This window comes from Poecilia formosa, unplaced genomic scaffold (genome assembly GCF_000485575.1).
Source record: "Poecilia formosa unplaced genomic scaffold, Poecilia_formosa-5.1.2 Scaffold386, whole genome shotgun sequence".
Classification (NCBI taxonomy): Eukaryota; Metazoa; Chordata; class Actinopteri; order Cyprinodontiformes; family Poeciliidae; genus Poecilia; species Poecilia formosa.
The window spans coordinates 513,401-538,833 of NW_006800325.1; the positions used below are offsets into that span (position 1 = coordinate 513,401).

Below are 25,433 nucleotides of genomic sequence, written 5' to 3' on the forward strand. Positions count from 1 at the left end.
AACAGAAACTCAAATGATGCCTAAACCTCAAACACCCAGAAACCACAAGTTTCACTCTGATGATCAGTTAATCATTAGATTCACTTAAAACTGATCAGCAGAAACAAGGAAGCTCTTAGTTTCTCCAACCATTTTCCATTTTGACTTCATCTTTGTTTATAGATGAAAACAGTTTGGCTGCAGTTTGTTCATTTCACATGAGCTCAGGTTGAGATAAGAAAACATTTCACTAAACTAAAGGAGTCTGACTCCTCTGACTTCATTTCTATTTGTAAAATCTGTGTGTACGTCACAGCAGATTTCTGTTTTAGTAACACACACACAAACACACACACACACACACACACACACAGAGTGAAGTCGGTGACTTTTTTCTCTGATTACATCAACATAATGTGAAACCCAGTGTGAATTTCAGCCCTTCAACATTTCCGCTGTGTTGAAGACAGGAAGTAGATTCTCTCTGTGGCGTGAAGCGCGTGAAGCTCAGCATCAAACCGAGTGGAAGACGTTGGAGTCCTGACACACCTTTCCTCACACGGGTCCTCAACCCGACGCCATGAGCAAAATAAAAAAGGGTAAGAGTTCCTCCTGTTCTTAGTTTGGAAACGTTTTACACAAAAAGAGATACTGTCACTTTAAAAATGTAAAATCAGTGGAAACATGTTTTCTGTTGCTTGATGCAGTTCTGCTCAACTTACAATGAAGTCTTAAATCTACGGGCAAAACATTTAGACTTTATCCAGGACCGCTGTCATGTCGGTGCCCTAAATAATAAATCTGTATTTTTCTGTGTTTGTTTATGAAAGTACAAAGAAATAAATATAAAAATAGGAAGTTCAGGACTCATTTTATAAACTGCTGTTAGAATAAAACTGGCTGTTTTCACTTATTTGATGCAAAACCCTGAAAGGAAACCAAAAAGGTTCAACTTTACAGAGGAAACTCACTCATGTAATAAGACAGGTTTTGTTCTCCTGTAGAAGATGAATCAACATCTGAAGAACTTTTTCACATCAACTCAAACGGTGACCTGCAGGACTTGATGTTAATTGGTGAAAATAGAATTAACTCTTCCTAATGTTTTATAATCTGAAAGAAAGTAAAGATCTGCTGGACATATTTTTGTGTTTCACCGTTTAATAGTAAGAATATAAGACTTAAATGTTTTACTGCTGAATTTTTTAATTCAGTGTTTTTTCTTATTGAACCTTGAATAATAACTTTTTTTATTTAAAACAAAGACTTGAACATCTTGTGAAAATGGAAAAGAAAATCACACAGTTTTAACTTTTACATTTTTAAAGTGATCTCTCTCTGTCTGGTGAACCGGTGCTTTAATTTCATTTAAATATTTCCATCAGATGTTTTTATACAATCCTTATAATGATAGCAGTATAATCCCAGAAACAGAGCAGTCCAGGCCCAGTTAATGGAAGCACAGCAGCTCTTGACCTCATTCAGTCACACAGTCACGTACAGGAACAGAGACGTCGTATCTGATGGGTGGGAGAAACGGGGCTGATGTGAGGATTCGTGTTCCTGACAGAACGTGATGAATTGACGTTTGTCTGCTGTATCTACAGTTTCTTTGTCTGCTGTTCCTCTTACAAACATCTTTTTGGACCATTGTAAAAGAAGCACAGGGTCTTCTTTGTGCGTTCGAAGGGACAGTGGCTCGACTGAGACAGTTCATGTCTGCAGTTCACTGTTAGCTTCACAGTCTTTAAATTTAGCCATGTTGAAGTTACAGCTTGTTTATTTAGTCTGTAAGTTTCCCCAATCAGCATCATGACCCATAAATCCTTCACACAGAACAAACCGCGTCGTGTTGGCAGATAATGGACAACTTAGCCAGGAAGTCAAGTCAGAAACTGTTTCCATCATTTAGTTTGAAGCTAAATATTTAGCTTGTTTGGGAACTAAATATTTAGCTTACTAACTATAAGCTAAAAATGTAACTTGCTCACTAAATGTGCTAAATATGTAGTGGCAAAGTAAATATTTAGCCAGCAAGTTGACTTGTTAGCTTCAAACTGAATATGTAGCTAGGAAAGAAAATATGGTAACACTTTATTTGAAGGGGTGTGAATAAAACTGTCATGACATTGTCATAAACATGACATAACACCTGGCATGAACATGAATACTGATATAAATTTGTTATAAAAGTATTACTGATTGCACTTTAAAAATTAGGTAACTATGTTATTAAAGGTAAAGTTTAATCAGTAATGGTTTCCTGGTTAATGTCAAGTTGTCATAACAAAGACATTTTGAATAATGTCAACTTTGTACTAAAAGTGTCATAATTTACTGAATGACGCTTTATGACAACAGCCATAAATATTCATGAAGGCTTATTCATGTATATGACAGGTGTTATGTCATGTTTATGACAGTGTCATGACAGTCTTATTCACCCCCCTTCAAATAAAGTGTTACCGAAAATATTTCTTTAGCTAGTTAACTAAATATTTTGCCAACTAAACTTTACCTGTAAATTAAATATTTAGCTTGCTGATTAAATATTTAGCTTGAAACAGTGAATGAATAACATGGTGAAAATATGATTTTGAAAAATGAATCTCCATTTCTTTGGTCTTATGACCAAATAACCCAAATTATTGATGTTAATTTTTAACTGTAACTTTGCAAATGGTAATGAGTAACAGAGTTTGGTGGTTTTTACAGTTTCATATTGACTGTGAGCATAAAGTTATGATTTGGACATGAGATCCTGTTGATTCTGTTTTTTATTTCTATCAGTTAAAGTGATGAACTTTTCCTCTAACTGCAGGTTTCAAAGGTCAGAGGGAATAAAAACAGAATCAGTGACTCGTGTTTTCATGCTTTCCGTAATATTTTCAGATAATATCTGTGACCTTCTGACTTCACCGACAAACATGTTTCACAAACATCATAACTTCAGAGGAAAACAGTTTATCTGCAGCGCCCAGCAGACATCCAGTTAGTAAGTTAAATCAGGAGTTTTTCTGCAGTGTTACATGGAGCAGATAAAAATCTGTCAGGCTTTTAGAGCCTAACTGACCCTGAGGGAGAAACTGGATCTGCTGGGAGCTTTTATATTAGAACATTCCTCAGACATGAAAACATTTTGATTCTCCTGCAGAATCAGATGAAAGATAAAATATCGGAGGCCAGATTAAACTTATCTTATTTTTTTATAACATCTGGCTTCACCTCATTTAACCAGCGGATCAAAAGATTCAGAGGAATTTAAATATGAACGTATTAAAAGTTTGTCGTCTCTACAGTCGTGATAACAGCACACAGATGTTTTGTTTCCCTTTTTACCAAATGTTCTTGCTTGCAAGTCATTTCCTGCATGTCAAAACTGTTGTTACGTTAAAACAAGTCACTCCAAGCTGCAGCCTTTATAACGCAGATATTACTCTGGACGTGTTGTTTCTGGTTACTGAACACAGATTCTTCATGTTTTTATAGAAGGTTTGACAGGAAAACCGACTGAAGGTCTCCAGTTATACGAGTCATTAACAGGCTGGTGGTTGAGAGAGCAGCAGGAGGGAAGCAGCAGGTCTTCAGCGCTGGTTAGCTCACACCTCGCCTCATAAATGCATCTGGACCACTTTGTTTTTTACTTCCTGATTGCTTTTCCAGCGTTTGTTACAATCTGAATAAATCATTAAACACAACTACAAATTTAAAAAGCCAACATTAGAAAAATGGTAGCAGTAAATCCCAGTGAGAAACCAGGACATCACTGATTGGACGATTCCACTTTTGGCTTTAAAACATGAAATTATTCTGATTTTAGTGCATTTGTTGAAACTATGAATTCGGCTGCTTCTTTCCAAGAATCTTTGGAATCAGGACAGACTAAAAAACTCAGCTTAGTTGTTTTCCCAGAACTAAACATGTAGAAGCAGCTTTCAGCTTCTATGCACCACTCATCTGGAACAAACTACCAGAAAACTGCAGAACAGCTGAAACACTGAGTTCCTTTAAATCAAGGCTAAAACCCCAGATGTTGAGTTACTTTAGAACAATAAAAATGGAACACTGACCAACATATTTTTTGTATATTGATGATTTTGATGATGAAACTCGGCAAAATTAATGTCTGTTACTGGTTTCTTAATTGGAGACAGTATGAAGTTTTTATGACTTTATTTTTGTGTTTTTATGACGTAAAGCACTTTGAACAACCTTGTTGCTGAAATATACTAACTGATTGATTGGTAGCTGCTGTCCACCCATCTAACCACAGACAGCGAATGCTGGAATCATTTCTGGTTCTGAAGTCAAAAGTGGAATCGTCTAATCAGCGACGTCTCCACTGGAATCGACCTCTTCTGTTTTGTTAATGTCGTTGAGTTTTTAAATTTGTAATTGTGTTGGTTGAATCCTTGTCTTTGTTAAATCCTTTAAAAAGCAGCTTAAGACACTTTCATTCAGACAAGCCTTTAGCTAAATGAACCTCATGTTGGTTTTTAAAATCTGTTTTAACTTGCTTTTCTTGTACTTTGTAATTTTATCTCTGGAAGGTTCAACATAAATCCAGTTTACTCATTTGCAGGTTGTCTGAAGTCTGACGTCCATAAAAAAGTGTCAGAATGAGTCAGAAGTGTGTCTGGTGTGTGAATGCAGAGAAATGCTAATAAAACGGATGTTCCTTTGAAGCCTAACGAGCCTCGTCCTCCTCTGCAGGTTTTAAATGGTTCGGGAGCCTCACCAGCCTCTCCTCCCGCCGCTCCCCAGAGAAAAGCAAAAACAAAGCAGCCTCTCAGTCTGATGGGAGCCTCTGCGGAGCCAGGCAGCCAGCGGCGGCAGCAGGGGCAGTGCTGGAGGAGACGCAGTCAATGGACGACATGCAGTCCGGCCTCCGCAGCCCCGGATACGCCCGCTCCAGCGACATGTACACCCATGTGGGGACGGTTCCCCGCGGCGAGAAGCAGAAGAAGAGCCTCCGGGGCCAGAAGGCTGCGCAGAGCCCGGAGGGTGGGAGTCTGAACCGGGGGGAGCATGTCCGAGACTCCCCGCTGCTCGGCGCTCTGTCCAGCCTCAGCCTGACTAACCCGGAGCAGGCTCTGCCGCCGCCCACCGCGCCCTGCCGGGTTTCACCTTTGACCCCAGCACCTGCCGGCTGCTCGGCAGATGACCCCGTTACTCAGCGCGAGGCGCAGCATTTCAACATGGCTTCAAAACAGGACGTTTATGTTCCAATGGACCCGATTTCTGAAAGAGCGCGAAGCCACGGCGACCCACAGGCCGGGAGACAGGAAACCACCGAGGCTCCACAGGAAGTGGAGGCTGGAGGCAGGTGAGGGGCTGATTGGTTTGACCTACAGAGCGGAAAAATACTGTTTTATACCTTACATCTGAATTTACCCAGCTGGGACGTTTCCATTACCCATAAAGGTGCGCAAATTAAAATTACAAAAATAAATCAATTTAATTTATTTTGTTTTTGCGTTAGGATGAGATGGTTTTTCCAGCCATAAAGAATAAATATATTTCAATTGCAAAACTCCAATGGAAACACTTTTTTTTGTCACACAACTCATGTGACCGACAGCCGGATGTTACTGGCAGAAACGCTGAAGACAACAGGAAGTAGTAGGAGGAGGATGTTCTTTTTTTCTTTCTTTCTTTTGGACAATAGCTGTTTCCATTAACCATAAAATTGCACAAACTGAACTTACAAAAATAATGGAAACACGGCAATTTGGGGGGGGGGAGACGCTCATATTTTTTTGAGAAATGTTTTCGCGGTGGGATGACCTGGTTTTTCGGCGCATCAAAATGTCTCATTTTCACAAATGCATTGGAAACACTTTTTTTGTGTCACATAGTCTGCTGCACAGAAAGTTGATCGTCAACAGATGAAGAACTGACTGACTCCGTGAATGGATGGGTTATCAGAGGTATTGATAAGAAGATGTGCTTTATTGGCCACTTATAGGTTTGTTTTTGTAAGGAAGTTGGAAAGTTTTGAGTATAATTCTCACTTAAATGTTACACATTTTGTTGTGTAATAATTTTGCTCAATAATAGTTTCACAATAATTGTGCAGCTATTATTAGATTTTTCTAAGAAAACCAAAGCCTCACTTTTACCTTCTTGACCATTCATGTTTGATGTTTATTAACATTTTGGATTAATTGAGAGCCTGTAGTTGGTGACTGATTGGCCAATAATAGTGCACACAGTGAATATTCTAGATATAATTGTAATCATTTAATCAACATATATTATTCAACCAGCAGTAATGTTATAATTGGTACAATCAGAACCTAAATTTAATTTTCTGGGTTTCTTTATTAAACTGTTATATTTTTAGTTCATCTTATAAGGAGTATCCCATATGATACATAATTATTCAGATTATTTCTGACCACTCTTGGATACTGAGTTTATTTTTGCAACAGTTCTGTAATGTTATGAATCCTCACTTTAAAATTATATTTTATTTCTGCTAATTTTTTTAGGACCCACATTTAGAATTTCATGAGCCACTCTTGGCCCCCTGACCCCAAATTTGGAAACTAGAAGAATGAAATTAAACAGCCCGAAATAAACATAAACAAACTGGTTGTTTAAATCTAAACAGCAGCTGAATGAGCAACCTGGTGAAGTTCATCAGTAATGCAGTGGGTTGGTACAGAAGCGGACATGCGCAGTGACCCTCCGCCTGCGTGCAGCGGTCTGTCAGCTGTCCGCTGCGTGAATCAGAGTCTGCGGGGAAACATGAGCCAGGTCCGGGACAGTCGCGGTGTGTCAGTCCGCTGCAGGGAGGAGGAGACCCGGGGAAGGTGAGAAGCCGCCTCTCTGCGGGCTCTGCGGGTTAGAGACGAGTTTTAAAAGCGAAACCATGAGAGTCGCAGCTGGAGGAGGAAAGTTGCTCAGATTTAATCATCAGCTTTCAGCTTTTAACATCAGAACTTTTACTGGTTGTCACTGCTGATGGAGTTCTGGTGTCACAGTGGAAACTTTCCACGCGTGTTTGATTAGTTTGGTGCCATAAATAAAAGCTGGAAGCTGGATATTTACCAGAACCAGAGCTGGTTTACAGTCCGGCAGAGGGAGCGGAGTGGATCAGGCTGCAGGCTGTGCCTTACATAAGAGGAGGAATCTGATCCTTCAGTCCAAAACCTGACAGAGAAACAGAAACAAGAGACTGACTGAGTCTGCAGGACACCCGGCAGGCTGCTTCAGTGTGTGAAACTTTCTATCATTAATGAGCTGAAACTTTGACTAAAGAATACAAAGATGATTTCTCTGTTTGGTGTAACACAGCAAATACTGATAGATGCACTGAGATGCTGCTGCAAAAAAACGGCTTAATGCGCTTTATTATCCTGACGTGATATTACAGCTGTATAGTGATTATACAGAGGATCCCTGGTATTTGTTGGGATTAGGGACTACGGCCACGAATAGTAAACTCCCTCTAAACACGCTCATAGCTGCCCATTTTAACATTTTAAACACCAAATGCTTTAATATACTGGAAACTTTCGTACTGCAGAAAATTTACAGACTCCTTTTCATTTTGGGCCATTTTGAGATCATGAATGTTCTCAAAGAGCCAGTTGTGCCAGAATATATTGATAAAACCAATTATAAAACTGTTAAAATATGAATAAATAGCTGTGTCTGCAATTGACACGTACTTAAAATTAAAATTGAACATCTTTTCTTTTTTTTCTTCTTTTTTTTGGTGTTTCTGTCTGGTTACGAACCAGTGAACATCTTTTCAAATTGATCAGGCCCTCCAGGATTTTTTTTTGTTTGTTTTATATTTTTTTGCAATTAAAATCATTGATTTTGTGGTGCTAATTTAGAAGTATAAGAAATGTTGAGTTATTTGTGCTTATTGCGATATTACGGTGAAATACTTTTTGTTATTTCAGCTGAGGCAGCAAAAGTAAAAAGTAATACTGCCACCTGCTGGTGGGAGTGTGTCATTTAAAGCTAACGTTTTGAAAATTTTGCAGAAAATTTGCAATGAACTCACAATTACACATTGGCGTGAAAAAGTGCGTCGATCTGTTGATTTTACATGAATTTCCATGATCGTGGAATCAGGAGGAAGTGGAAGGACGGATTGATGTCGTATACAGATACAAACTTTGCTTCTTTACCTTTTTTCCTTTTTTTGCAACACTTTAAAAGGTTCCTCAAAAATCACTTGACAATTGGATGGAAACAAATATTTTACAGAGGCATTCCAGCTTTTCAAGCTGAACTTTTTCTTTAGACGCTTTGTGGGGAAAAAATCCATGAGTAGATGGATTTCCTGTGAATAATTTGTATTCATGTTCCAGAGAGAAATCTGAAAACTGAAGTGCGATTAGTCGGGGATATATCTGCAGTAGCATCACTATCGGCTGATGTTTGTCATTTTTAACATATCGGGATCAGTCCTGTGAGAAAACTGAGCCAATATGAACAATCAATGTTTATATTATAATAATATAATGTAAGTCTTGTTGCCTTTACTCTTATTAATGGACTAATAGCTATCTAAGCCAACTTGATCTGATGTTAAAAGTAGTAATCCTCTTTATTACACCATAAAGTAAATGTGAATTATTACCACATTTCTTTGCTTAATGTCTCTCCAGGTTTGCCAGGCTTAATATTGCCAAACCTGCAAAATCAAGAAATCCCTTAGATAAACAAATAAGTACCTGCTCTGCAGTAACACCAGGATAGTTACTATGGAGCTCTGTTAGTGTCAGAGTAACTGTAGTTTTAGTCACAGCTCCAGACTAAGAGCTGCTGAGGTTAGTGACGTGACGCTGAAGGCATTTCTGTTTCCACTTCACCAACCAGTCTCAGCAGAAGTGGTTATTGAGGCCATCCGGGCCTTCGTTGGTTTTGCTCTTTCTGAGCTTGTTGTCACAGCTTTAGGAGACGTGACAGCGCGGCGTTGCAGAAGCTGCAAGCCGCAGCGCGTGTCTCTGTCTGAAAGCTGCTGCTGGTTTCAGGAGCAGGAAACAGTTTGGGGAACGAAGGCCTGAGGCAGGAGAGGCTTTAACTTCCTCTGGATCTCTACAATACTGCAATACAGATGAAACTGTTGCTATAATTTCTTAGAAAGGTTAAAAGGAAGTTTCTGATCTAAACTTGGATCAGTTATCATTTGTACAAACCTAAGAGCAAATCTTTATGTGGTTATTTAAATGATGTTTAATGGAGAAGAAAATATCCAAATGGAAATGGATTCCATAAAACCTAATAGTGTCAGAGCAGAGGCCATGTCGTTTAAATGCAACGATTAACTGACCATCAGTAAGAGAGTCCTGCTCTATTAAAGCTGGACTTTTAGCAGCAGAAAGGATTTAGGAAAAACATCAGCAATGACTGTCAGGTACATGTTCACAGAAACTTCTGGTTCTCTCTTTCTTTTTATTATGAGTGATTATCTTTTACTATTACACTACTTTATTGAAATTTTTGAGAAATCATTTTTATTATGGTGTTTTCCTTGCATACGTTCCACTGCTGTCTGTATGGTACGACAGCGTGTTAGAGCCATGGTAGATAGAGGGGAAAAGGAGTAAATTTCCTCAAAAAAAAAAAAAAAATCTCAGGAATATTCTAGAAAAAACAGACATTTCTGAGTTTGAAAAGTCAGAGAATTTTCTTGAAAAAAAACTTTCTCAGTTTCAGAAGTTCAACTTCTGAAATTCAGACATTTTCAAGAGAAAGTCTCTGAGTTTTTATCAAATATTTCTGAAATTAATCTCAAAATTTAATATTTTTTTCTAGCAAATTTTCGAACAACACTGCATTTGTGGAACATCTGGAAAGTTTTACTGTTTTTATTTTCAGCTTCAAAGATTTGACGTCAAACCTGATGCTAAACATGAGCTGAGAAACTAACGGGTGATGTAACTGAGTTGCTTTTTCAATTTTAACATGTTGAGTCTCAGAACCTTTTTTCTAAGCTTCAGTTTAAGGAGAGGAACCGGCTAAACTGTTTTGTTCCTTAAAACAGGAAACTGTTGTTGTTAGAAAACCACTTACAGCTCTGGTGGTTTTCTGTGTCACTTTTCTTTGTTGTTTGAGGAACAAACTGAATTTTTTTTCATCTACAGGAGCTTTTCAGGATTCAGACCGAATACTTTTAACCATCGCAGAAGAAATCCATAACTAGTGATCCAACTCTGAGTTGATGTCTGCAGTTAAATAGTTTAATTGATTGAGTTTTTTTGACATTACAGATAATTTGAAAGGGGACATTGGATGCATATCAATACCCTTCTCAGTAATCAATGGAAAATGTTTTGTTGGCACCAACTGCTGAGCAGATTTTCTGGTGTTTAAAAGTTTTATAATCAGTGATCAGCTCCAAGTGTTTGAGGGTGGAAGGCCTCCTTTCCATCACCCTAATCTTCATCTCCCTCCCCAGATTCTGCATCAGATTAAAGTCGAGGCTTTGCCTGGGTTGCTCCAAAACGTTTGTATTTCCTCCGGTCAGAAGTAGAGATGCACCGATTCAATACTAATAATCTGTATTGATACTGATATTGGAAAAATTTCTAGATCAGGTATTGGTGACAACATGCCCAATCCATAAAAGCAGATCTACGTTTTAAAAAGAAATGTTTTAAGTTGATTCAGCTGTTTTTCAGCATCAGATCGGTATCGGTCAATAGTAAACCTCAGATATTGATATCAGTATTGGAAGTGAATAAAGTGGATCAGAGCCTTCCTAGTCAGAAGTTAAATGATCTCATGGTTTCAGATGTTTTTCCACCATAGCTCATCTTAAATGACTGAGATATTCTCCGTTAATTAAGCCTCTCCTCCATACATGCCTGCTCTGTCTGGAGGGCTTCGCTTACTACCAAAGTTACGTAACAACAAACTGGAGCAGCACAGGCTGGAGATCCAGCCTTCAGATCAAACTCTGTGGAGTTTCTCATGCTGAGCTCACAGCTGTGCCGTCTGCACTCAGAGTTTGTGTTTGGGAACAAAAGGTCGCCTCCCCTGACTCACTGAAGTATGCAGACCGCTGAGGAAGAACAGAGCGACAGAAAGAGAAGACGTTTCTCTCTGTCGGCTCACATTGTTTCACTGACTCAACACGTCACTGCTGTCAGGATAAAGATGTTGCACTTTGTTTCTCTCTCCTTTGTAAAGCTGAGCATTGTGACTCCTGTCAGACCTGGTGATGAGCCAGCGGATGTGAAAAGTGGATGGAAGAAATATGTTCCCGCTGCAGACAGCTTGTAGATGCATGAGTTTGAGAAATTCCCTCTCCTCCCTGGAGAAGTTTGTTGTGTTGCAAGTTGTTGCTGGGTGTTGTCGAATGAACTCACTGCTGCTGGTAGGAAGTTGTGCAAGAGGACAGACAGGAGACAGGAAGACATGTCTGATTCTAGCACTGATGCAACTCAATCATGCTGCTGCAGTATCAGAGTTAGCTATTTGCTTTCGTTACCATGGAGTTGAATTAATCAATCAATTCTGGTTAAATCACATCTCAATAATGCTGCAGTAAACAACATGTAACCTTGGTGTGCGAACCAGATATGTTCATCTGGTGAGAGTTCATAAGCATTTAGAATAAAGACATGAACATGATAATCAGATTAATAAACTCATGCTGTATAGTAAACATTTCCAACCACAATTACTGACTGAGTCACATATTGGTTAATTACACACAGATGAATGTTTTACAGACTTTACCTATGATGATTTTTCACTTCCAGCTAATAAAACCATGCCCTTTAAAATCAGAATATTACATCAGACCAATAAAAAAATATTTTAAGGCAGAAATGGAGCCTTAATTGAAAGTATTTAACACCTGCTTAATAGTTGTCAGTTTTCATAAGGTTCATTTAGTTTGACAAATGAGCTTCTTTGGGACAGATATTTTAATTCATTGAATGACTTTGCATTATTCTAAAGCAGTGGTTCTTAACCTTTTTTGAGGTACCGAACCCACCAGTTTCATATGTGCATTCACTGAACCCTTCTGTAGTGATAAATAAAATATGATTCCCCGCCAAATTCAAGACACCCCATGATCACTAAGTCTTCTTAAAAGGTAGAGTCTCTGAGGACAGTTCTTCAAAATATAGTCAGTGTTTTCAGCAAAGCCGAGCTGACTGTCCAGGAACGACCCAAGGTATTTATAATTTGCCACAGTTTCAACAGGTTGGCCACCGAGAGAAACTGGAACCACTTTAAGGTCTTGTTTAGATCATTTAATTATCTCTACATTCTTAAGAGAATAAAAATTAATAATAAATAATAAAGACTTTGCGGTATTCTGATTTAGTAATGTAATTATATTAGTTGTGTTACCACCCCACGCCACTAGAGGCAGTAGCAACCCCGAAAAGATGCGACTAACTCCTTCAATCAGTGCTCCTCCGCAGCTCTGATTGGCTCAGCAATGTAACGTGATCCTCTGCAGCAAGTGATGGCAAAGCGGGGCGTCATCACAACTTTACACAGTGTGTCTTTACCTCCAGGCAAAGGCTCCGCCGAACCCCTGAGACCGACTCACCGAACACCTGGGGTTCGATTGAACCCAGGTTAAGAACCACTGTTCTAATGGTTAAATAACATAAATAACAGATTAAAAACAATAAACATATTTCTTGTTGATTTATGTCTATTTATGTTATAGACTAGCAGCAAAAAAGATTTTTGAATTGAAAATGTTGCTTTTTCAGTCAGACTTTTACCATACGTTTTTCCTCTGCTGCCTGTCCAATAGAATGAGCTGGAAACGGTTAAATGACATTAATTGGAATATTTTTACTAGAATTTGCAAGCATGTGGGCCACAAGGCTACAGCCAGTTTGGTGCTCTACCCAGCACAGAAAATTTCTTCTACTAATGCAAATTGCAGGACATTACCAGGTAGTCCTATGCATGAATTGATGCATGGATTAATTTGTCCCCTGAACTGTAACTCCATGTTTTTCCCTAAAAATGACTATTACTTTCTAATTTTCAAATACTTGAATATTGTTTATATTTATAAAAATCCCAAAACTCATCTGATTAGGGCCTATGAGTTTTATATAAAGTGCAAATCAAAACACACATTAATTAAAAAAGTCTTTGGGCCTCTGCTTCTCAGATGAATTGGACTAGTTTTTCTGCAAACTTTGTTGAGGTTCTCTTTTTTTGCAACTTAGTGCAATGTATACAACCTTAAACTGAACTTCCTGTTTGCTTTTATTAAACTGGTGTAAAAAAAAGAGGTGAGAGTATCAACCTGAGCTCTTAGACAGAAAATCTCCTGTCTCTTCAGGGTAAAAAAAGAAAAAGAAAGAGAGAAAGCAGTCTAATTTGCTATTTAGCAGAAATGTGTAGAATTTTCTGGAAATATTTTCAGACAAGTGAATGTTGTTCCTTTATTCTGATATTCACATACATTGTTTGGTAAATACTTCATCCAGCATTTAGTCAAATGAGAATGCATCGACAGAGTTCAATTGATACCAAACTGGGAACCAAATCATGTCTACTTTGGGTTTTCATTCCGTCTGAGCGTTAATCTCTGAGTGTAAATATTTTTTAGCATCCACCCATAATAATAACAACCCAGTTCCATCCAGTTCAAATTATTTCACATTGCAGGGAAATAATTGTTGTTTCTTTCTGTTTTTCAGGTTCAAAAAAGTGACAGATTGCAGTGGAGAATATGTCAAAGTGAGTTTCTCTGAAATAACTTTTCTCCTCTTTCAGAACTCTTTCCATTCTTTTTTTTACCAACTTCTGCTTTTATAACACTTCCCTTTTTCTGCCATGTAAGCTTTCTCTGTTAAAGAAAACATATTTAGAGAAGATAATGCAGTTCCCCCCTCACAGAGCAATCCTCCCCACTCAGCTCCTCCAGACTAGTGGCAGCAGCAGTTAGCAAACACCTGGTTGAACTTTGAGTCAGCTCAGCTCATCATACAAACTACTTGTCATTGCAACACTTTTAAGAACAATTTTAAACAGCATCATTGATGAGCATTGTTGTGATGATGTGCTGAAAGTGGAGTGCCTGAAAGAGCAGGAGCTCCTTAAAGAGACAGAGACCCAATTTCAAGGTGTCAAAATGCAAAATTATTTGGTTGTGCTGTATAATGACACTATGTGCCTGGGAAACACACAATACTGCCTCCTTAACAGACACTCAAACTTGAAATAGGATGATATTTTAAGTTGATATTGTTAAACACACACAATTAATATGGGTATTTCTACAATTATTAAGACTTTCTGTTAATTTCCTTTCATTTTAGATACTGGATTTATGCCTAACTCAAAAAATGGGGTCTGCCACATTAGAGCAGGGCTTGGTCCCATAAGGCCTATCAATTGTGATAGGTCCTGAATAGCAACATAAACAAGAATACACACACATACACATGCACACACACAGAGGGTAATTTACATTCATTTCTTGTTCATTTCTATAGCCTAACACAGAGAATCAGTACATGGTTAATTCTAAACCAGTTCACACCTTATTCCTGTAACCTCTGATGTTGGTCTTCACAGTATAGAATTTTGTCAGAAAAATGGTCCTTACATTGTAGTAAATACAAAGTTCCCCCCACCCCCACACACAAACCCACACTTGTGTTTTGTTTTGAAACGGTCCTGGCCTGGTTCCCAGCATCTCCCGGTTCAGAGGCAGGAACCACCGGGTCCGGGCCGAGGGGTGGGACGTGTCAGGCTGAACCATTCCCAGCTCATCCTCAGCATAAACTCCTCATATACAGTAGCTTCTTTAGTGCCTTTCGTTTGTACAAAGACATGACGGACAAAAGCTGCTGAGTGATGACCCTGTTTCACAATGCCATTGCCAGGGCAACGAGGCCAAGACTCCAATGTCCCTGGTCTTGCTTTGGGCCTTTGGTGCCACTACTGTGGATGTCAGTGTGAGAATGCCAGAGATGTCCGTCCGTCCTTCCTCCCTCTCTCTTTCCCAACTGTCTGTTCTATAGTAAAAGAAATGAAAGCAGGGAAGGCGGCCGTTTGACTGCAGAGGAGATGCTGCAAACCAGCCATTCTTCTCACAGCTCAGCTTCTCGTCTTTTGGGTTTCGGTCTGAGTCCTGGAGTTGTGTCTAATTCTGCACCTGTGATGCCTTTTAAGTTCTCCAAGGAGAAGTTCTGGTTGGAGCCGCCGTCAGAAAAACTGAGGAAGCAGCTGGAGGAGGAACTGAGGTTGAGCGGCACCAACCTGAAGAGCCACGCCTGGTACCACGGCCCGATACCCTGGGAGGTTTGTTCCGACTGCATGAAAATATTTACATCACCGTTACACAGAGAATGTTTTATCTTTAAAATGAGAACTAAAGCTCACACTGGAAGGATTTTTCATCTAAAGGAAATATCTCAGTGCATTTGAAATAAGACAAAACTAACTTACAACTTTTCAGTGAGAAATAAGAGCTTGTTTTAAGTCAGTAATTCATGTCTATTAAAAGTACTAGTTCTACTGGCAGATTGTTTCACTTTTTTTTATCAATATTAAGGGATTTTATACTTGAAAAATCTCCAATTTCTTGCTGAAAAATTACTTATAAACTAGTTTTGTCTTATTTCAAGTATCCAAAGATATTTGTACTAGAAACTCCACCAAAATTACTTGGTAAAATTTTGTGTTTTTGCAGTGTAGATGTTAGTTTTTAAAGAAGGGAAATACTTTCTTCCTGTTTTTGTCGTGAAAAAGTTATGAAAATAAATAAAAACACCCACATCAAACAAAATGTGGTCCTTATAATCTTCCAAGGGCAGGAAAACACAGTTTCTACTGAACTAAACCAACATGTAGACAAACTTGTGGGATCACCTTTAACACTGTAACTCTTAGCAGTCATTTACTCTCTGAATTTATCAATGTCACGTCAGAAATTTCCCCTTGTTCATCTCTCTTAAGATCCCACCACAACATTTTGTTTGAACCATGTTCAGGTTAGGACTTTAACTAGGTCATTTCAACAACTTGTTTTTTCTTCAGCCATTCTATTGTGGATTTGTATTTGGGATTTTTCTCCTGATATAATTTCGGTTTGGTTTTCTCCACACTTACTGCTGTGCGTTGTTGGAAAACATCTCCACTTTTGCTTCATCCTTTCAAAGGATTTTCTTTTGACCCAAATCATCACACCTCCACCACCATGCATGACGGTTACTAGACCTGCAGAGCTGTTTACTTTTTGGTGACCTATAAACATACATTTTGAAACTGAAAAAGGTTCAGATAATTTCACATGGCTCTAAATTTGTTAGCAAACACCTTTGCTACCCACAAACCATCGTCTGACCCAGTGCGGCTAAAACATCCTATTTAAAAGACCAAAGTTGCATTTCAGGCTTGTGGGAAATGGGGAAGTTACAACTTAACCTCTGATTTAGTGCAGAATTCACATAAAAGCTTCAAATTAATATTGAGGTAAAAGTGGATTTTTTTTAAACTCCACATCTTTTAAAAAGTACAGCAACTGAAACGGATAACCTCTTCTAAGGGAAACAGAACTCCAGTCTGTAAATACTGCACGTCGACATGTTTAAGTGATGAAGTATTGCCTGATGGCATTGTGTTTTTTGTGCTGGCATGTCATGCAGCAACACTCCTCTGCTGTTGATCGATGTGTCTTATGCTACATTCACACAGCAGGTTTTGTTCCTCAATTCAGATTTTTCTGCCATGGAAAAGTCAGACATGAGTCGCAAAGCATCCAGATGTGTTGATTAGCCTATTATGGCTCAAAAATACAAATTTGTTCATTTTATCTTAATAAAACAAATTGAATTCCAGATTGGCCATATGGAGGAAACAGTTTATATTGACACCAGTAATGCAGCGGTTTGACCACAAGAGGGAGAACTGTCCACATCTAAATCAAAGTTAAGAGTCAAAACTGTCTGTAAGGCTTAAAATGGTATTATAATAATGATAATAAATCTGATTTGCTGCTTTTGACGCAGGAAATTGAATCTTTATTTTAATTGTAAAGGAAATATCCTCTTTTCTTACACAAATTCCTCCTATATAATTTAATTTGCTCCATGATGGAGTGCTGCTCAGCAACCTCAGGGAGAGCTCTGCTCAGTTCAAACTGAGATTTTTCCAACAATGAATAGAAGAACATGTTTACAGTGTACACCATGTTATGTGACACTGTGACCATAGGAGGCGCTGTTGCTATGGTATGCTAAAACTTTTATGTTTTTGCACAACCTTTGTTTTTATGTACCACTTATAGAAAATATGAAAAATTTTTCTACATGTCATCACACTGTAACTTATATAAAAAACATTAAATACTTAACTAGTAGAGTTTCACAGTGTGGTCACAATATCTGATAAGAGCAATCATATTGTGTGACCATCTATATTTCCATAGCAGTCATAATATTAGTGGTCGGATGTGATGTTTTATTCTTTGTCTTTGTCTTTATTTTTCCTTTGGGTTTGTTTTCCCCCCTGCAAGCTTTACATTTTTGATGTAGCTTAGTGTTAAAACACAACAGCGCCTCCTATGGTCACTATATACGGTGGTTACAGAATAAGCTAAGTACCTGCTTAGCAAACATGAGAATTAAAGAATGATCTTCCAAGAGTGAGCAGAAAAACCACCTCAGAAAGTACGTTACTATATATCTGATGAGACGAAACACCTGAAACCTCCACTGATTCTCTGCTTTGGACGGATTAAATGTCTCTGCAGGTGTCAGAGAGTTTGGTGGTGAATGAAGGTGATTTCCTCTTCAGAGACTCCCGGTCCAGTCAGGGCGGCTTTGTCCTCACCTGCCGCTGGGAACAGGAAGCCCTTCACTTCCCCATCAGGAAGACGGTGGTCCAGTCCGGAGAAACGTACAGCCGGGCCCAGTACAGCCTGGAAGGAGAGGCCTTTGACTCGGTCCCGGCCCTCGTTCACTTCTATGTGGGCAGCCAGGCGGCTCTGACGCTGTGGAGCAGAGCTCAGATTAACCGGCCGGTGAACAGGACGCTGCCGCTCAGCTTCCTGGAAACGGCCTTCAGCGCATCGTTCAGCCAGAGAGACCTGAAGGGAGGGGAGCGGGTCTGTCCAATCAGGTGGAGGGCCACTTTGTTTTATTCTTAGACTTTCTGTTCTTTTGCTGCATTCGTGCAGATTTATGTGACTTTCATGAAAGAGGTTTGAAGTGAGAAATTATAAAACCTGTAGAAGTGAAGAGCTAGAGCACAAAATCTGGTCTGTAGGTCACAATACGTTAATCAAGAATACAGAAATGTGTATCTCAGATAAATCTGAGCTGTGCTGATCTGTGACACACCTGTGTTGGATGTATTAAGACCTGATGATTCAAGTCTGATGTTAATGCTCCATAAACATACGGAGTACCGTTCGTAAAGTTACACTGGCAAAAGTTTACTGCAGTAATTTGTTTTATTTAGCCTGACATGAGAAAAAACAAATGGGAATTAATTTGATTCATTTTTTTGAAAAGGCATTGCTTTAATCTAAATTTAATTGAAATAGCAAGCTAAATATTTAGCTTACAGACAAAAGATTTAACTTGTTACTTAAATGTTTAGCTTCAAATTAAATATGTACTTGGCAAATTAAATATTGTTTGAAGCTAATTATGTTGCTAGCAAAGTCAATATTTACTGTGAAGCTAAATATTTAATTATCAAGTTTATTATTTAACTTAGTGACTAGATTTTTAGTTTAAAATAACATTTAGCTCATGTAAATACTTAGTTTGAGGCTAATATTTAGTTAGCAGAATGATTGTGATCAGAGCTGAATGTGCCAGGGTGCATGGTCATGTCTGCAGTCTGAGCAGAGCCATTATTTGTTTTAGGTTCATTTCATTTGACTTTGGATTACAAAGAAAAATTAAGAACAATAAGAAACTCAAACCGTTTTCCTTTCACTGTTTGCTGCTGTTTGATCTCCGTCATCCCGTCTCCTCACAGCCCGTCCTCCGTTCAACACGGTTCTGGATCTGACTGGAAACACGACAGCCGGGCGCTGAATCCTGCTGCACATCCTCCTCACAGTCACAGTGAGTTCCTGCATTTTCTTTTTGTTTGTTTCCATCCTCTGATGCCGTATTTATTATGTTACCTCTGAAAATTAAAGGAGGTTTTTTCCAACAACAAAAAGATTAAAGCCAAAAATAGATCATATTTTGATAGTTTTCTCTTTCTTTTGTTATTCTCTGCACTTTTGTTTAAACTTGCTACTGATTAAAATTAAAATTGTAAGAAGAAAATTCATTCTCTCCGTAACTTGACTTGGACACCCCTAATTTAATTCACTAATGTTAACTCTGTAACTCTAAGCCTGGTTTAAAATGGCTATTTTATTTATTTATTTAGTGATTTAATAATAAACTTGGATATGTCACAAAGAGTAGAAAGAATGCTGATAATTCACAAAATTGATACAACTGTTGTTTGCTCTGTGGCCTGCAGGTGTCACTAGTGAAGCTATTTAATCCAGGTTTTAATTCTTGGTTTAGCGTTTAAAGCTGAGATCTTCTGCTGTTGTCAATCAGTTTGTTCAAATATAAATACATATATTTGTAATCATATGCCATAAAAGCAATTGCTAAAATGAGATTGAATAATTATAAAGCAAGATGTTTGCTTTAATGATAATTGTTATGATTGAATTTTTTTCTTTTAGACTTTATTAAATCAAACTCATACTTCATTAATTCATACATTAACAGGAACATTTTGTTACTGCAGAAAATAAAAAAACACATGTCAGGTTCATTTCTTCATGCAGTTTCTATTGAATAACAAAAAAATTTCAAAAACATTCAGAATTACCTTATGTCACTTTATTACCACTCCTGCAAACTTCAGGCAATTTTTCCTCTAATTAACCAATCAATTATAAATACAACACCATCTTCCAATAACACCTTTGATTATTCCTGTCATGTAAAACTACCATGTTTTACTTACTTATACAAATTTATATATCAAAATGACATCTGATGTAGAGCTTCTCTCTTCTTCAATATTAATTTGAAGCTTTTATGTGAATTCTGCACTAAATCAGAAGTTAAGTTGTAATTTCCCCATTTCCCACAAGCCTGAAATGCATCTTTGGTCTTTCAAATGGGATGTTTTAGCCGCACTGGGTCAGACGATGGTTTGTGGGTAGCAGAGGTGTTTGCTAACAAATATAGAGCCATGTGAAATTATCTGAACCTTTTTCAGTTTCAAAATGTATGTTTATAGGTCACCAAAAAGTAAACAGCTCTGCAGGTTTAGTAACCGTCATGCATGGTGATGGAGGTGTGATGATTTGGGTCAAAAGAAAATCCTTTGAAAGGATGAAGCAAAAGTGGAGATGTTTTCCAACAACGCACAGCAGTAAGAAAAAGAAATTAGAATATATATTATACATATTATAAATGCAGAAACATAATTTATATAGGCAGACTTTAGAGAAATGTAGCTTCAACAGAAATCTGTGGTTTTACCATCTTTTCTTTCTGTGACTGAAGAAATTTAGATTGATTAAAAACTTATACTCTGATTGTCCTAAAATAATGATTAAACTAATTTAGGTCAGCTCACTCAGCTACTACACAATCCTATTTGTTTTCATGTACTTCAATCTTTTTGTTGTGATGAAGTGCATGTAAAGATGTTTATGGTCATGAAAATTATTCCTTTTTGGCTTTGCTTGGATGAAATACTCTCCTCCATAAACACTTGACTACAGAAATAAGAACAGTTAAGAGTAGCAGAATAATTACCAACAGGAAAGCCAAAACATCAACAGAGTGGTATTGGATGGTGGACATCTTGTAGGACTCAGTCCTCAGATGGGCCGCTCCTTTGTGCCTCATGACAAACTCGATCCAGAACATGGCTCGGTCCAGAGGTTTCATGGGCTGATCCCTGTGGAGGCTGGACAGCTCCTTCATCTTCTCTCTGTATGAAGGCTCATAGAGAACCTCCTTCAGAGCCTCCAAGAAGATGTCTTTATTTAGTTCTGCAATGTCCAGGACTTTGGCAATCCCTCTTGATGCCATCTTGAAGAAGTTGTCTTGTTGATCGAACATGAGTGGCAAGCCAACCAAGGGAACGCCATGATAGATGGCCTCTTGCATTCCATTGGTGCCTCCATGAGCCACAAACACTTTGGTTTTGGGATGACCAAGGAGGTCATTTTGGGGTAACCAGTCCAAGATTAGGGTATTGTTGCCAAGGGAGGATGGCTTCTTTCCTTTGTGCCTCCAGATCACCTTCTGGGGAAGCTCAGCAAAAGCAGCAGCAATGTCCTCAGCCATGTCGTCAGGGAGTTTTTCTACCAATGTCCCTAGTGTCATCACAATGACACCATGTTCTCCAGAACTCTGTACAAACTCCTCCAGTTGTTTGGGGAGAGGCTTGGAGGGTTTGCACTGGAATCCTGACATGTAGATGATGTTTGGCATTGTTGGTCGTGGAAACTCAAAGGTGAAGTCGTTTCTCATCAGCCAGATGTCGGCTGATTGGAACAGCTCCATGTAATGTACGTCTCTGCCAAAGTGACGATGGACAAAGGGTTTGTAGTTTGGTTCCACAACGTACCAAATTTGGAAACATGTAAAGATGTAGTAGAGGAAGTTCTTGACCCTCTGCATAAAGGTCATCTTATCAGTCACCTCTGATCCTGGTACAGGGATGTAGGAGAGAGGGGAAGGTGTAATAGCTTGGTGCCCCTCTCCCTGAATCGTCCATCTGACATTATAGACAAGTGGAAGACCCAAACGGTGACCCAGAAGAACTCCTCCACCAATTGCCGGATCAGTAAGAACCAAATCATATTTGGCATCACGGAGGCTCTGCATTAGTGCTTTATCCTCAAACATCTTTTCAACCATTTGAAGCACTTGCTTACCCAGTTGGTAAAAGGTTTGCAATAGATCATACTCCAGGGAAATGCGAGACCAAACTGAAGAACCATGACGTCTCATGTTTATTGTCTTCATGACATACGACCCAAAGTTCTGCCTGTCGAATCCAGCTGGTGAATTTATGGTGATGGCCTTGTAGTGAGGGGAGTCAGGCTTGATGTACCAGGCGTCTGAAGGTCGCAGCACTGTGACTTCATGGCCTCTGTTGTGAAGCTCTTCGATGATGACGTTCATGTTCACCCAGTGGCTTCCATCAACTGGGAACACCAAGACTTTCCCTCCATTTACCAGGGATGACAAGCAGACCAAGACTGCCAGGGTCAACAGGGTCAGTCGGGTCATCTCTGAAAGAGATTCCGATGGGAGATGCAAAGGTGTTAGCATTGAGCATCATAACAAAGGACTTCCACCAACATGAGAGCACTTGTGTATGAGGAACTGAGTTGTCTAATATCAACTTTTGTAAGTATAAGCAACCTTCTAAGGTATGAATGACTTGTAATGGATTAGAATCTACAGCTGTAGTCTAAATAATGCAATTCTTTTTATTTGCTTCCATGAATTTTAACGTTTTTGCAACTAACACAAAACATCCAAACTGCAAAGATGCCGTCATGTAATTTAAACTGCAATGAGTTTCATTGTTTTCTAACGTTTGTAAGCTCCTTTAAATGCTTTCCAGCCTTCACGCAATGCACTATTTTAACTTGATGCTGGAGGGATTTGTACTGTTTTGGCTATGAAAGTAGTTTGCATGTTGCAGAATTCTTGACCCTACGTGGTGCTATGAAAAAGTATTTTCCACCTCAATGATTTCTTCTGTTAAATGCATTTTGATCATCACATACTATTTCTAATTATATTTATTATGGAAAAAGCTACTCAAACCAACCTGCCTGTGTGGAAAATTGGAATTGCCCCTTCTGCCAAATAATGAATTAATTGTGACTAAATTGATTGTTTATTTTAGCTTCACCTGATTACTGCTATATCTGCAGAATCTTGGAAAAACTTCAATAGAACATCTCTGACATGAAGTAGGCAAAGAGAGTTCAATGAACATCACATTGTGCCAAGAGTAGTGAGAAAATGGTAATTGTCATTTATAAGTCTGGAAATGGTTACAAAGTTATTTCTAAGGGCATGTTCACACCAGTTTTGTTTAGTCCACTTTAATCCAACTCAAATTTGTTTGCCTAGAAAGTTTGGTTCACCTCTGGAAGCACAATTGAACTCTTATGTGTACCTAAAAAGTGAATTCTGGCTCGTCGACAAACCTTGGTCTCAGTTCGGTTTAAGTGAACTCTGGTGCAGTTTGAATGCATATGTGAACACCAAGTGAACCGGAGTCCGCTCCAAAAGCAGGAAGCAGACTATAGCACAGGGCATTCTGGGTAAATTCAACCAAAATATACACATGAGACTGGTGCTAATTAGAAAAATGGCTCATAGTCTTTTACCAAAGACATAAAGAAAATCCTACAACTGCTAAAATCTGACACCACTCCATTTTTGTTTACATTTTGTGAAGAAGAAAGTTGTGCTCAGTGTTTTCTTCAGAGGTTTTCATATTATTTCCTTCAGTGGGTTTTGGTGCAGCGCCCCTACAGGTGAGAGGGTGAACAGGTAGCTCAAAGGGTATGGTTCGTTTGACATGGCGCAACATGAAAGCGAACCACAGCAGCTAAAATGTAACACATGTTGCAATTTTGGACCCCAGTTGAACTGAGTCTATCAAGTTCTCTGGAGACTTTAGGGAACCACAGTGAAGAGCCTTCCTAGGAGAGGCCAACCTACCAAAATTACTCCAAGAGCTCATCAGTGACTCAGCCAGTAGGTCACAGAAGAAAATCACATAAAAGCTTCAGAGTCAAAACTGACATTTTGACTTAAACTTACAAAGGTATTTTATGCTGTAAAGTATAAAAGCCTGGCTAAATTAAAACAGAAAGTCAAAATCCTTCAGCAAAGATGTAAGTGTTCAATTTCAACTTATCACAGACACTTAATGGGACTTACTCCTGCAAAGGGTGGAACAACCAATTAGGATCAGGGTCAAATACATTTGTACACATGGTCAGGTTGGTTTAGATTGCTTTTTCTCCTTTATAAATTAAATCTTCATTTGAAGGTATTGTAAATATTTCTGATCTAACTAATAACAGAGATAATCTGAGTAAATATAAATATGGCACAAACAGGAAAAACCTAGAAGAGCGAGTTGTTATTGGAACTGTAAATCAGTGTTCATTGAGATGTGTTGTACCGCATGCAACTTTTTTTGGGATTAGAAGCAATGTTTTTTTTTTTTAAATCATTTAATCAGAGGTGTGTACTGTTGAATTACATTTACTGCATTGCTTTTACTTGAATATGAAAAATCTTTGGCTAGCCGACTCACCTCTGCATCTTAATAGAGGCTTTTACTGCAGCGTTGCTTTGATTGATACACTGAAGAGTTATCCTGGCTAAAATTTGGTATCAAAGTAAAATGTTAACACCTAGTAGACACTGATAAATATTATTATATTTGTCAACTGAACATGTAAATGCTGGGTTCTAGGCAGGCATATACATTCAGTTTTGGAGGCTTGGATAGACTTGGGACAAGCTGGGATGTGAGTTTGCAAGAGTTCACTGTGTTTTTCTGCTATCAACATTGTTGAAATTTCAAATGGTAAATGAGATGCTAGGAAGAAAATTCACATAATAAGAGGAAGATTAAAAAGTAAAATTGCTATTTTACTTTTTAATCTTACCTTGTTGCATACACCAGGTGTATGCAACAAGGTTGATATCACTATTTTCAGCCACCATGCAATTTTTGTTTCGTACCTTTATTTTTGATAACATAAGTACTTACACACATTTTTGAACATAAGACAAAAAATCCCAAAGTTTTGAGGTCAGTTTAAAGGTAAAAGATTAAAAGGAGTTACAGAGAACTGTTAACATAGAATCTGGATGTTCATCAGTTTATGAAAGAGTCTTCTAGCTTAGTTTAATTTCTGAAATTATATCAACAATCTCAACTGATTTACATGTTACACATTGGTTTATAAAAAGAGAAAGCTACATCATACTCACAAATACTACGTTTTAAGATGAAAACGTAAAGATGTTTCATACAAAAAGATCCATTTCACCAAACTTGACCAAAGAACTAAGCAATTCTGCAAAGTGAAGTAAATAACCACAAACAATAGAGGATTATGACATTTCTAGAAAAAAGCAGTTTAATGTTGGACATTAGACCTGCATTTAACTTGATATTTCCATTAAAGTTTTTTGTAAACATAAGGCAGTCAGTTGGATAAGATAAGCAACAACAAGCATGGATGTGTAAGGTCAGATTAATTATTCCTTTTTGGCCTTGACTCTGTTGAGTACTCTAGTCCAGAAACACTTGACTACAGAAATAAGAACAGTTAAGAGCAGCAGAACAATTACCAACAGAAGTACCAAACCATCAACAGAGTGGTACTGGATAGTGGACATCTTGTAGGACTCAGTCCTCAGATGGGCCGCTCCTTTGTGCCTCATGAC

The 25,433-nt window shown here is 38.3% G+C and overlaps 1 protein-coding gene and 1 pseudogene across 2 annotated transcripts in view; one reads left to right on the forward strand and one right to left on the reverse strand.

Annotated features, from left to right (window-relative positions):
* Nucleotides 1–479: 479 nt before the first annotated feature.
* Nucleotides 480–25,433, forward strand: part of LOC103154429 (SH2 domain-containing protein 3C-like) — a 43,760-nt gene continuing 18,806 nt past the window's right edge. Inside the window, exons 1-6 of one of the 2 annotated variants that reach the window (XM_007575707.2) lie at nt 480–578; nt 4,693–5,305; nt 13,638–13,677; nt 15,118–15,246; nt 17,699–18,066; nt 18,937–19,025. In XM_007575707.2, the coding sequence (XP_007575769.1) occupies nt 560–578; nt 4,693–5,305; nt 13,638–13,677; nt 15,118–15,246; nt 17,699–18,066; nt 18,937–19,025 (1,258 nt within the window). In that variant the 5' untranslated portion in view covers nt 480–559. Of the gene's footprint in view, nt 579–4,692; nt 5,306–6,642; nt 6,798–13,637; nt 13,678–15,117; nt 15,247–17,698; nt 18,067–18,936; nt 19,026–25,433 lie in introns of those variants that run through there. The other variant, XM_007575708.2, reaches the window with a different exon arrangement.
* Nucleotides 19,636–25,433, reverse strand: part of LOC103154428 (UDP-glucuronosyltransferase 2B31 pseudogene) — a 17,607-nt pseudogene continuing 11,809 nt past the window's right edge.